General features: G+C 52.5%; 2 protein-coding genes across 5 annotated transcripts in view; one reads left to right on the top strand and one right to left on the bottom strand.

Annotated features, from left to right (window-relative positions):
- Nucleotides 1–2595, top strand: part of USP35 (ubiquitin specific peptidase 35) — a 57865-nt gene extending 55270 nt beyond the window's left edge. For 2 of the 3 annotated variants that reach the window (XM_042907282.1, XM_042907281.1), the window contains 2 exons: nucleotides 473–537; nucleotides 2548–2572. The gene's annotated coding sequence lies outside the window, so the exon portion shown is untranslated. Of the gene's footprint in view, nucleotides 1–472; nucleotides 538–2547 lie in introns of all 3 variants that reach the window. The other variant, XM_042907280.1, reaches the window with a different exon arrangement.
- Nucleotides 1307–12590, bottom strand: part of GAB2 (GRB2 associated binding protein 2) — a 189262-nt gene continuing 177978 nt past the window's right edge. For both annotated transcript variants that reach the window (XM_042907283.1, XM_042907284.1), the window contains 7 exons: nucleotides 10970–11562; nucleotides 9617–9711; nucleotides 8376–8640; nucleotides 7582–7672; nucleotides 7215–7317; nucleotides 5409–5534; nucleotides 1307–4733 (listed from right to left, as the gene is read on the bottom strand). In XM_042907283.1, the coding sequence (XP_042763217.1) occupies nucleotides 4590–4733; nucleotides 5409–5534; nucleotides 7215–7317; nucleotides 7582–7672; nucleotides 8376–8640; nucleotides 9617–9711; nucleotides 10970–11562 (1417 nt within the window). In that variant the 3' untranslated portion in view covers nucleotides 1307–4589. The remainder of the gene's footprint in view (nucleotides 4734–5408; nucleotides 5535–7214; nucleotides 7318–7581; nucleotides 7673–8375; nucleotides 8641–9616; nucleotides 9712–10969; nucleotides 11563–12590) is intronic.

The following is a 12590-nucleotide window of genomic DNA, read 5'->3' as shown; positions in this document are numbered from 1 at the left end:
CAGCCTGGCACAGGATCAGAGACGATCTCCCTCCACACCAAACAGTGGTGCGTAGAGGGGGGGACAGTCCCCTCGTCACAGCGGGAGACCCTTAATCCCCAGTCCCCCTCCCCCCTAGCCTGCCTCAGTGCCTGAGATGCCACCTTTTGCATCCCCTTTCTGGTGAAGATAGAGAATCCTTATTTTACTGCAAATGTGTTTGTGTTGCTCGCGAAGCCATTGTCCGTCCTGAGGAAAGCTGGCTGGCTCAGCTCCTCATCAGTTGGCTTTAGAGCGCGGCCTGGGGGCTGGTGGGGGGGGGGGGTTGGTAGAGGAGCAGATATTGACCTCATTGTGCCCTGACACTGCTGTACCCTTCTAAATGGAGAGGAGAGACTCAGGGTCTCAAACAGGAATAAAAATAGGTTCTCTGAAGCCTTCAAAGATGTCATTCTTCCTGCCTCAGTGGCTGTGATGTCTGCCATGCCCTTAGGTTCTTGCTGTGTCTGGGCAGTAGTGACATGCCATGGGAGGTGAACGCACGCTTTTAAGTCAAAGGTGAGGACTCTGCCCAGAGGGCAGAGCTGGGTGGGAGAGGTGGTGGGGGGCATACTCGGGTGCGGGCAGAAGGGAGAACACGTTCAGTATCCTGAGAGGCGGGACAGGTGCCCAGGCTGGGGGCTGCCCTATGGGATACTGTCCAAGGGACTCACCTCTCAGGTGAAGCCAAAGCCCTTGCATCTGGGGATTTTTCAGACCCTGAGAGCTCTAGACTGCCCAGAACTGGCTAGTGCTGTTACCTCCTTCGAGTACTTGGGGCCAGTGTGTGGCCCCTCTTGGGACACATCTGGGCCCGGAAAGGTGGGAGGCAGCCCCCTAGGCCTGCACCCAGGTCCTTCCCCAGATGCCATCTCATTCTTGGAGCTGGAAAGGCATGCACAAGTCCTTTCCACCAATGCTGCCCGTCTTGAGAGGGCAGAGAAGGGAGGGAGGCAGTGGTGTGGCCAGGGGCTTAGGCCTGTGCTGGAGGTGGAAATGTCACAGACCCTGGAGCCGGTGGACTAGAAGCTGGACCCATAGTCTGTCAGAGACCAAGTCACTCTCAGAATTCCTCTCTATGCTCTGTGCACCATTTTGTACATCAGGAATACAAATTCCAAGGTAAGGAGGATTCATTCTTGTTCCCAGCTAGGACAGGTGCCCAGTTACTTACTATTAAAGTGAAAGGGAGCAAACTGGTGCCCACTGGAGCACCCAGGCTGGGTGTGAGTGCGTGTGGACTCCATCCCCTTCAGATAAGGCAAGCTCCAGCAGCCGTCTCCATTTGCTTCTAATGGACTTTATTGTTGTCCTGCTCCAACACCACAGTAAAAAGGGACCTGCAAGCTCCAGGCCTGTACCATGTGTCACCACAGCAAAAACAGGACCCACTGGAACACACTCCCACCCCACCCCTACTCACAGAGGATAAATACATGTTACAAATTTTTTTTTAAAGAAAACAGAATAAATTAATAACTTAAGTGATTAGGCACCAACAGTGATTTGAAAAATTAAATGTCAATTTTAAATGGTCTAACAGGGCAAGAACCTAAGACTGGGCTGCCAGCCCATTTTCTCTTCCCAACAAATAGACAATTCTGTGCGACATGATTCTAAATTTCAAGACACGTGTAACCAACACACAAGAATACACACCACCAGCTATCACATGACATCCTGAATCTCCAGGGGGCCCCTCAGTAGGCCATCCAGGGAGCTTGGGGAGCCCCAGAATGCAGGCCCTCCAGAGAAGAGGGAGCTCCAGAGCTTACGTGCCCAGCCTTGCTTCCCTCTTTGTAGACCAAGTCCTAACTTGCCTCCACCCTGTCCTCTTGAGTCCAGAGCTCTGTCAAAAGGGGGTCAGGGGGAGAGACTGGTCAGCCAGGGCTTGGAGCCAAGGCTGTAGCCCTGCAGCAAGTAAAGGGGCCAGAGGGCAGGCTGGAGTGGAGCCCTTGCTCCACTCACTCCAGAATAGTTGTGCTTCTCTCCTAGGAACAGGGCATAGCTGAAGGGTTTCCAATGTAGATGTCACTGAAGTCCATCTCGGGGAGGGGGCTGGGTTAACTGATTAATGCTCTGGGTGCTGCCTGGTGAGCCAGACCCTGGGAAAGATGTTCCAGAGCAGGGAGTTTTCCCTTAGCACAGCTCAGGGCGGAAGGGCCTCGGGCTAATCTAACACCCTTTCAAAGATGGTGGCCCCTTCACACCTGGCTTTTTTTTGCCCATCGCTCTGCAACCCTCCTTCCCACTCTGCTTGTTCCTGCTCCAGTTGAACTTTGCAGAGGTGGAGCTCCGGGCCCAAGGAGTCCTCGTGGGAGCTGTGCCAGCTGGGAAGGCATCCCCAACCTGGGGTCTACCCTTGCCAGGCCACCAGGGAGAGGGCCATTGATCAGCTTTTTAAACAGAACTGACAGATGTAGACTAGTCACCTGACAGTTTGACGCCTGTGAGCCCGAGTCTCCACCTTCAACAGGCCCGTTTCCCCTTATGCTTCCTGCCATCTCTACCCTCCTCCCCCACTTCCAGCCTAAGGGTCTGGGAGGTACAGGAACGAAGAGCCTGAAAGGGGCCTCCTTGGACATCAGACCTGAAGACCTCCGTTTCTAAAGACTGCAGCCAATTTCATTCACATTGTGGTACGTTCTGAAAGTGCTGACATTGTAAGGCATCCTGGGGCTAAGGGGGAGCACCATTAAACGCTCTGCCCTAGGAGACTTTGGAGAGGGCCTTACAGGACACGGTATAGGTCACTGCCACCAGCCCCAGGGCTTGGGAAGGATTGGACCCCCAGCCCTGCCCTCCTCCCCTAGAAAACTCCATCTTTGGCACCCCCTTTTCCTAGATACCACCTCCTCTGGCCTGATCTGCACCAACCTCCTGAAGAAGTAGCCTTGTTGCCTGTGCTCTCCAATATTTCCAGTCTCTCACAGCCGTTACCAATGCCCTCGTGACTCCTGCCACCCCTGCCTTCTCAAGCGCACAAACTGATTAATCCCTGTGTTTCCAGAACCTGGCCCCAGCAGGCATTACAAAATGCAGCTGAGTTAGGAGACGGGCTACTGTTGAGAAAATAATTTCTGCCAGGTCAGAGCGTCTTAGAGAAGGGCCAGGTGTGGGCTCGTAAGGGCTGATTGGTGACCGGGAGCCACCTCCACCAGGCAGGGTGGGAAGTCTTTTATTTTTTTCCCAAAGGAAGGAGGTCTCTTCATCCATGGTTGGACGAAACATCTGATCTGCCCAGTTGCCTCTGCAACTCTGGAAGATTTGGGTCCCTCCTCCCGAGGTTGCCAGAAAGTACCTGGGGGTGAGGTCCTGCCTCCTGTACCCTGCAGGGTCAGGTCTGAGTCCAGTGTGGCACTGGGCTAGCAGGGAGCGACAGCTGTAAGATGAACTGGGCAAGCACTATGGGCTCCCGGCACCACACTCGTACCTCCATTGGGCCCTGGCACGAGCCCCTGCTCTCCTACCCATCCTTGGGGACACCACTCTCCCCTGCCTGCTTTCCCCGCTGCCCTCGGTCTGCCCTGCACACGTGGCTCCTTCACTTTCTGTTCCTCTCTGCATCCCCAGGCACTGTCCACCTCCACCATCCTTACCCTGCCTCCCATCTGTCAGTCATCCGCCCACCCCCACCGCCTGTCTTGCACAAACTCACTTGCTGCACCCTCCCCACTACGGTATACAGCCCTAAAGCACCTCCAGTCCACCCCACGCTCCATCCCGACCCTGCATCACTTGCCTCCCTCCACTGCACACCCAGCACCGTCGAAGCCTCCTCTAGCAGGTCCACCCAGGGAAGAGGGCCTGTAAGCTCCACAGTCCTGGGGGCCCTGACTCCACAGGGTCCTTGTCACCCCCTGCCCCCTGTTTTTGGTTGCCTATCCTCTGTTTTCCTTCCTTTTGTCCTCATTCTTCTGGCTCTCCCAACCTACAACAGCTACCAAGTTAGGAGGCCCCTGCCCATATCAACTGCCTTCTGCCCCTGGGATCTCATTCCTCTGTCCCTCAAGACCACCTCTAACCTTCCTTCTCAACTCCATCTTTTGGTGGCCTTGCCTCTCCCCTACCAAGAAAGACAAGGATGAAGAAGTCCATGTCCACTTTGGTCTGCTGGTCCTGGGCTCCTTGGACCAGCGAGATGACGTGGCATCTTGTGGGACTTAAGGAGAGGTAGCCCAGTAGCTGGAGGGAAGAGGGCTTGAGGGCCAAGACCGTATGTGAGGTGTGGAATCTGGCTCAGAGCCCCAGCCCCTCCCAACGCCTAGTAGGTATTTAGGTCTAAAGGACAGAAAAAGAGGCTGAAGGATGCTTTTTGGCAATAGCTCTAACTAAGGTGGGTAGAGGATGGCCATTACTGATAAAAATCAAAGGTGGGCCCTGAGTGGGCAGAGTAGTGCCTTGATCAGGCCCTCACCTCCCAGGAGAAGGGTTCAGGGTCCCTGACATCAAGTGCTTTGAAGGCCAGAGTGGAGGGGACAACTGGAGAGAAGGGGGCGGGGGCAGACGGGGAGGAGCCAGCTCCGGTGATTCTACCTCCAGGCGCCTCCCCAGACTTGGTGGCCCCTGTGTCACAGCTTGGTGCCCTTGGAAGGCTCCGAGGACTGCCTCACGTCTGTCCACTCCTGCATGGTGCTCTGCAGAGCCTGGGTCTTCTCCTTGTCCACCTGAACGTAGTCTACCTTCTCATCGGAAGTCACAGAGGACGTGGACGGCTGAGGACAGAATGGGGAAGTGCTGTGAGCTGTCAGTAAGGGGGCTCTTTGTGAGCTGCCTCAAAGGGAGAAGGGATGGGCCTCTGACTGGCCTCAGGAGCCTGTATTCTCTTTCTGAAACTGGTCTTTAAAGCCTAAACTGCATCATCGCTCCTGCTCATGTAACAGCCTCTTGTCAGTGTTCCTGATTTCCCAACTCCTAGGGGACCCAGGTCTTCTATCTCTGCCTCCACCCACCTCCCTGTGGCCACTCATCCAGAAAGAATTTGCTGGGTGCCAACAAGCAGCAGCCAGCGGGGAGCTCTCCCAGCCACCCAGCAGTCTGGACCCGGCGGCTAAGTATGCTTCCTGTGGAGGGCTTTCCGGGGCCCAGGCATCCCCTCTGCAGGTCCCCGTATCAGAGGCACTTAGTTGATGCACCTAGACAGTTTTCAAAGAGGAGCTCAGGACCAGGACACAAGATCCCATTCTGTCACCCTGAGCAGCTCCTGTTCTGGTGTGGGTCCATTTGCTCAGCTGTACAAGGGGGATGGACTGGCTGAAATGGTCCTAGGGACTTCAAGCACCCATGTGTGTGAGAGAGGAGGCATGTGAGCCCTCTAAGACCCAGACTAAACGAAAAGCGGTAGAGTAGCCGGCAGCCGGGCACTCCACCACTCCCACCGAGCCCCGTACCTTGCGGTGGGGGCTTGGGGAGCTCGGCTGAAAGTCCAGGGCCAGATAGTCAACGCTGCCCGTGCTCTTCTTAGGGGCCGGACTGCTGGTGCCGCTGGGGATGGGAGACGCAGACACTGGGTTTTGCTATCACAAAGGAAGGAAAAACCATCAGTCAGTTGAGGAGACAGAGTAACCCACCACCTGGGAATACACACATCTCTGGGAGGAAGGAGAGTGCCCGCTTGGAGTCATGCACCAGGGCCAGGGACTTCTCATGTTCTCATTTAAGCCCTCACCGCAATCCTGTGATGTAGGTATTATTACTATTCTTGTTTATTTAAAGCAAAGATAAAGCTGTGGTTCAGAGAAGCAAAGTGACTTGCCTACGGTCGTACAGTTCATGAGCAGGGATGGGAGCCGGGTCTGTTTTTAACTCCCAAACCTGTGTTGCTCCCACTGTGCCAGGCCACCTCCCTTCTGGGCCGTCGGGCCAGATCTCCTCCTCAGGTTCCCTGACCAACCCGGCCTTGGCTTGCTGGCCCCTAAGAAGGGGTGCATTTCCTTTATGCCCTGCAGGTTGGAAAGTCTTCTGTTGTACCAAACCTGCTTCTCTGAAGCTCCCTTCCCTGGCCCGGCATGGGGCCATCACCCCAAAGCAGCTCACTCCCACCAGATCTGAGCAGGGCGGCCTCAGCCCTGGGCTGCACAAGTGCTACGCTCTAGGCTCCTGTCTCCATCAAGACCAACTTGTCTACGATTTTCCTGAAGTCATATTCTAATGAGAATGGCAACAGTCCTATGTTCTGTTTTTGGCTGCTTACTGTTTGGTTGATTCGTTTTTTCATTATTCATGCAGCAACTCCCAGGTGCAGGGCAGCCATTCCCTCTTCAGTGAAAATCTCAGGGAGGAAACTTCTCCTGTGCTGCCTGTGTTTATACCTCTACCGTGGCCTTCACCACGGTGAGTCATGTTATGTGTGTTTGGCCACCCCTTAGGAGATAACTCAATAAATGCTTATGCTTATACAGGGCGCCTGGGTGGCTCCGTTGGTTAAGTGTCTGACTTTGGCCCAGGTCATGATCTCGTGGTCGGTGAGTTCCAGCCCCACGTCGGGCTCTGTGCTGACAGTTCAGAGCCTGCTTCAGATTCTGCGTCTCCCTCCCTCTCTGCCCCTCCCTCTCAAAAATAAAGTTAAAAAAAATAATAAATGCTTATGCTCACATTCTTGCTCATGTTTGTGGCAACAGCACAAAGATTTTAACAGGAAAGAAGAAAGAAGTCAACTTTGAAGGATGCTCTAGTTATTCTCTACATGCTCGCTATGACTATTCTGAAGCCCCTTTCTAATCGCCTGGACTGCTAAACCTTCTGGGGCTTCTGTGCCCCACAGGAAAGTCCGGACCTCCCAAGACAGCATTCAGGGTCCTTCATGATCTGGATTCAGCACAGCCTCCACCTGTAGCCGTAGCCATAGTTAACGGTCATTCTCTGTGTTCCCTCCTTGTACACGGCCGCCTTCCCTCTCCCCAGCCCGATATGACTGCCCATCCCACAATTGTGTCCCCACAGCACTGGCTCTCCAGGAATACTGACCATGCCACCCATGTAACAGTCATGAGTGGCAGACCTTCTCCGCCCTTTAAAACCATGGCCTCCTGGAGGGCAGAGACCGTGTCTTCCTTGCCTCTATCGTTACCCCACAGTGCTCGACACACTTGTGCTCAAGAAGAATTGCAGCAGCAAAGTAATCACAAATCATGGGTAACTGAGGTGGTCCCAGGATAGTCTGAGGGCGGCATTCCTACAGACCGTAGAGGACGTACCATAGGGACGTAGTTCTCTTCGCTGTCTCCGGAGTCCGTGCTGGTGATGCTCTGGGTGGAGATGGGGCGGCAGTACTGGGAGGAGCTGGAGTTGAAGGTGTGACTGGGTAGGGAGAAGACAGAGTAAACTCGGGAGGACAGTTCTGTCTCCACCCTCGCAGCTCCACCCTCCATTATCACATTCGGATCTGATACAGAACAGGTACAATCACTCCCCCTCCACATATGAGGAAACCCAGCCCTGAGAGACCAAGAGACTGCTCAGCTACCGCCAGCATCGGGATGCAGCTCTCTGGACCCCACCCTTGCCCTGGCCAGCCCTCACAGCCCTGTTCCCAGGTCCCGCATCCACAAACAGATAACTCACACGGCCCTCGACCAAGACTTGGTGACAGGTGACTTGAAGGGGAGCTCATCGATGACAGTGTTGTTTCTCAGGTCAAGTGGTGTTGGCTTTGCTGGAGCAGGAACAGAAAGTCAAATGATCAGCCACACGATAATGCCACACATACACATGCTTACGTATAACACACAAGTATATTTATAAATACTTTCGTATTCCCACTTGTAAGCAGGGAAACTGAGGCTCAGCAGGTTCTATAATCTTTGCCTATGTTGACAGGCCCTGAAGCCATGTCTTCAGATCCCAAATGATATTTTCTCTGCACTGTAGCAATCATATTTTCAGAATCCAAAATGGGGACACTGGGTCTGACAACAGATTGTTCCTCCCAGATTTAATACTCATCCCGTATCCTCCAACAGCATCTCATACTTTATAAGGCACTTTTAGGTATGTTACCTGTGTCCCTCAGTGCTCTAGGAGGCAAGTATTCACATTTCTCAAGTGAGAAACAAGGCTCAGAGATGCACAATGATTTGCTTCTAACCCCATGTTGGCAGGTGGCAGAACTGCAACCCGAATGTGTCCTGTCCTGCTCATGCCTGCACTCCTGCCCAGGCTACTCCAGTAGCTGGTCCCTAGACCACTGGAATGAATTTGAGTGTTTGTGTATGTGTGTGAGAGTTTGGGGGTTCAGAGACTAAACACTTCCTTGCAAGGAAAGTTCAGGATCCACCTGATCCCCAAATGAATGCAAATGAGTGAAAATGGTTCTTGGACACTGTCCAGACATGGGACAGGGGAAAGAGGAGACTTACCTTTCCGGTCAGGTTTGAGGTTGCGGTTGACAGGGGGTGGCTGGATCTCACTCCCTCGGCTGGGGCCCCGGTGCAGAGAAAGGGCTGTTGAGGGGTAGCCAAGCGCGTCAAAGTGATGGGGTCCTGGGCTCATGGGGATGTAGACACTCTGGGAATTATCACCTGCTCGCTCCATGGCCAGCAGGGTGGAGGAACCTGGATTCATGGGCACGTAGTTGTCCTCAGAATTGGTGCTATCTGATCGGCCTACAACTGTTTTCCCTGGCTGGAGGGAGAGTGGAAGAAATACAGCAGTAACTACCATGAAGAAACAAGAAGGGGTGAGAATTTGTATACAAGGCAAAAGGGAAGTGGTAACTGAGTTAGCTGCCTGGGAAGACCAAGTAGAAAGTGCAGTGGGAGGCAGAAAGAAGTCTGTGGGTCCCTTCTAGTTTCCATGATCCCTTGTGACCCACTTAAAATTTTCAATAAATCTTTCGAATAAGTACCCTTGGTGGCTGGGTCCACAAGGCTTTCTGGGTGTCTGACCAAGGCTGTGGGGGGCCCAGGCCACTGACCACACAGGTTTGGTCTAGAACCCTTATTCCACCTCAAGTCCAGACTCATTAGCAGGTCAGAGTCTCAAGCCCTAGCAGGGCAAGGAGCATAAAGTAAAGCTTGGCCCTGGCTGGCGAGGTCTCGGCCAGGTGCGCTTCCCTTGTCCAGCTCTCAGTGTGACCGCCGTGTTGCACAATGCAAGAACCCTGGCTATAGCCTTTCTTCAACTCCTGCCCTGTCTGTCCACACATACAACTAAGTTGCTTCTGCTTTAGTTGCCCAATGTCTGGTCTTTCCAATGGGCATGAGGCCAGGCCCTAGTCTGTCGGAGAGTCGTGGTCAGCCCTGTCCAGAGGCCAGCCCGGGATCCTGCACTCAAATCATAATTCTGCCACCATGACTGACTGAGCACTGCCCCTACCCGGAGTCTCACACTACAGGCCCTCCTCCAGGTGGGACCTCAGAGCCCAGGTCCTCTGCATTCTAGACCTGTCCTACTTATTGGCAGGGCTGGTAGTCTTGTAGTCTAGCACACTTCCACACCAGACACCTGTATCTTACTTTCTAAAAAACTCAGGGATCTGAACTGAGACAAGGAACTAGGCAGGGTCCTATAGGGAGATGCCACCACTCCCTTCTTCCATGGGGTGTGAACTTTAGCCCAGCTGGGCTGGCCTGAGGACCCCTGGCTGACCCCCACTCACCAGGAAAGAACGGACCGCATCACTCATGGACTCGGCAGACCGGCCTGCACTCTCTCCTCCTCGCTGGGGGTACTCGTAGGATTCACAGGAAGAAGCTACGAGACAGGAACGGAGATTCACACGCACTCCCAGCTGATCCATGTGCTGACACTTCCCCAAAGCCTCACCAGTGTTGCTCAGGGTCTTACTCCAGCAGATACTACCCTCAACCCCAAGTGATAGGGTATTACTTCCATCATGTCATTCCTCAGTTCAAAAATTCCTCCCAGACTTCTAGATCTAGCTCCAGTGTTGGCACCAACAGAGGATCCTTTCTGAACTACTTCTTCCTACAGGTATGCGCCTCTCCTTTAACTCCTATACCACCGAATGCCTGTCCCACTCCCCCAGGTCATTACTTGTACAGATACTACAGGAATAAGGATACTTGACTAATTTTTATGTGCTTTTATTTCCCCAACTAGATGTGAGCTCTCTGAAGGGTAGGGACATGTTTTATACTCATATGTATCATTTCAATTCCAAAGCACAAGGTGATTGATTGAATAGTTGACAGACTGAAAGAGTACTGTGCCGAGACTCAGGACCCCGGGTCCAAGTCCCGCTTCTGGCACTGATGGACTCTGCAACCCTGAATAAGTCTCTTAACTACCACAGGCCTCATGGGAAATGGGAGACTATGAGGCTTTGTCCCACCAAACTCTCAGGCTCACTATGTGGCTTCAGCAACAGGGTGGGTAAGAGCAGACTTTGCAAGCTATCCAGCAAGATGAAAATGAAAGATTAATATTACTGTCGTTTTTCATCAGAGGTGGCTTATGCAGAGCTGGAATGTGCTCAGGGGGAGTCAGTGACAAGAAAATGTATATGCTTCAGAGAGACCTTCAGACTTTAACCAAAGAAATTCAAGTATGGCTTAGAAAATATTTAATAGCTCAAAATTTGTTTTAATAGTCTGTTAGCCCACATAGGTTTGGCTCCAGTTTGAAATGGTCCTCTAAATTTATTTGTTCAGTCTTTGGTTTTATATAAAAATGAATCAAATACTGTGATTTGGACTTTGAAACCCATAATAACTTATGCTGTGGTTAACCAAGAATGTTCCATCTCCTTCAGTACAATAGTAACTTCTCTCAGACAGAGTCGGCCACACTCCTGCAGAGTCTCCTACTGGCCTCCGGCGCTGGAGCACCAGCTGGGAAGGGTCTGGGTACAAGATGCCTGAACCTGTGAGTCTCAGGGACCCAGGTGGGCCTAGGTCTCCTTGGTATGGATGACCAAAGGCTGGCACGTTACTGAGAACTGCCACGCTCCCTCCCTTTCCCCAGGGTCGCAGCTGGGGTTTACACCAACCTCGGTGGAGCCGGCTGCTGTCCATCGCCGGGAGGGTATTGCGCCTGGGGATGGTGGCAGCGGCAGAGACGGATCTGCTGCTTTCACTGATTGGAGGTCTCTGCTGAGGACTGCCCCATCGAGGTGTTTCTGCCTGACTTGGCTTGGGGGGCCGGGGTGGGGGAGCTATGGCCGAATCCCCAGGAGTGGCCACTGCCATGGCATTGTGGTTCTTGTCCAGCGTGAATGTCCTAGGGATCTGGTAGGCTGAGAGTGGGGTGGCTGGAACGTCCATATTGTCCACCAGGAGGTCCCCAAACTCCCGACATAGAGTGTTGCTGGGTGTCTTGAAGGTGTATATGTCCTCATTATCGGTCTCAGAGCCCGTAAGGCTGCTCTTGGTGTGGCCGTGGGAGGCCAGACTCCGGGGGAGGTCGTAGGTACTGTCTCTGAATTCTGTATTGTGCCGGCTTGGCTTGGGGAGGCTATAGAAGCCATGGACTTGACCGCTGACCCCATTGACGCAGTGTCCATTGCCCTGGGCAAGTTTCTGTACAGCTGTGTCGCTCCTCATGAGAAACGAGGCCCTGGTGCCCTGAGAGAAGCTGGCACTCCTAAGAGAGAGAAAAAGGGAAGGGACGGGGCAGGTTAAAGGGGTCCAGGACCATCTACCGGGGACACAAACTGGCTCGTTCAAAGCCCTGTGTAGCTGACTGGTGAGGCAAAACAGGCTGAGGAGGCAGGCTGGTTTCTCTTGATTTACTAGCTGTGTGACTTTGAGCAAGGCACTTTCTCTTTCTGAGCCTTAGTTAATATATCTACAAAAATGATGATTAAAAACATATTTTAGGGGCACCTGAGTGGCTCAGTCAGTTAAGCTTCAGACTTCGGCTCAGGTCATGATCTTATGGTTTGTGAGTTTGAGCCCCACATTGGGCTCACTGCTGTCAGCACAGAGCCTGCTTTGGATCCTCTGTCCCTCTCTCTCTCTCTCTCTCTGCCCCTCCCCTGCTCATGCATTCTCTTTCTCTCTCAAAAATAAATAAACATTAAGAAAAAAACATACTTTGAAGGCTGTTTAGAAATTCGACTCCAGTATGTCTAATATATAGATGTTCAATGGTGTTAGCATTTATCCCTCCCTCTACCCCCAGCCGGCTGTGATTAGCCGAGGTCGCTCTTACCCTTCAACCTTCTGGGTTGATAAATAAGACAGCTATACCACCGATTTGTTCGCTGCTGTAAGTACCACAGAATACATACATTTGTATACAAAAGCCGTGAGACAGTGGAAAGAAACCGTAAGTTGGTGTCACAAACTAGCAAACAAATCACTTATTTTATGTGAGTGTTGGTTTTCCAACTGTCAGCCTTTTGGAGGCTATAAGCTTCTTTAAGAATCCGATTAAAAGTTCTTGGCTCTTCTGGTTGGCTCAGTCGGTTGAGCTTCTGGTTGGCTCAAGTCGGTTCAGGTCATGATCCCAGGGTTTTGGGATTGAGGCCCATGTCAGACTCTGCACTGAGCATGGAGCCTGCTTGAGATTCTCTCTTTATCTCTGCCCCTTTCCCTGGCTCACGCTCTAAAATAACATAAAATAAAGTAAAATAAATAATAACTAAAAAATGAAAGTTCTTTGCACTT

Source organism: Panthera leo, chromosome D1 (genome assembly GCF_018350215.1).
Source record: "Panthera leo isolate Ple1 chromosome D1, P.leo_Ple1_pat1.1, whole genome shotgun sequence".
NCBI lineage: Eukaryota > Metazoa > Chordata > Mammalia > Carnivora > Felidae > Panthera > Panthera leo.
Note: the sequence above shows the minus strand (reverse complement) of the source record. Positions and strands in the feature narration are given on the sequence as shown.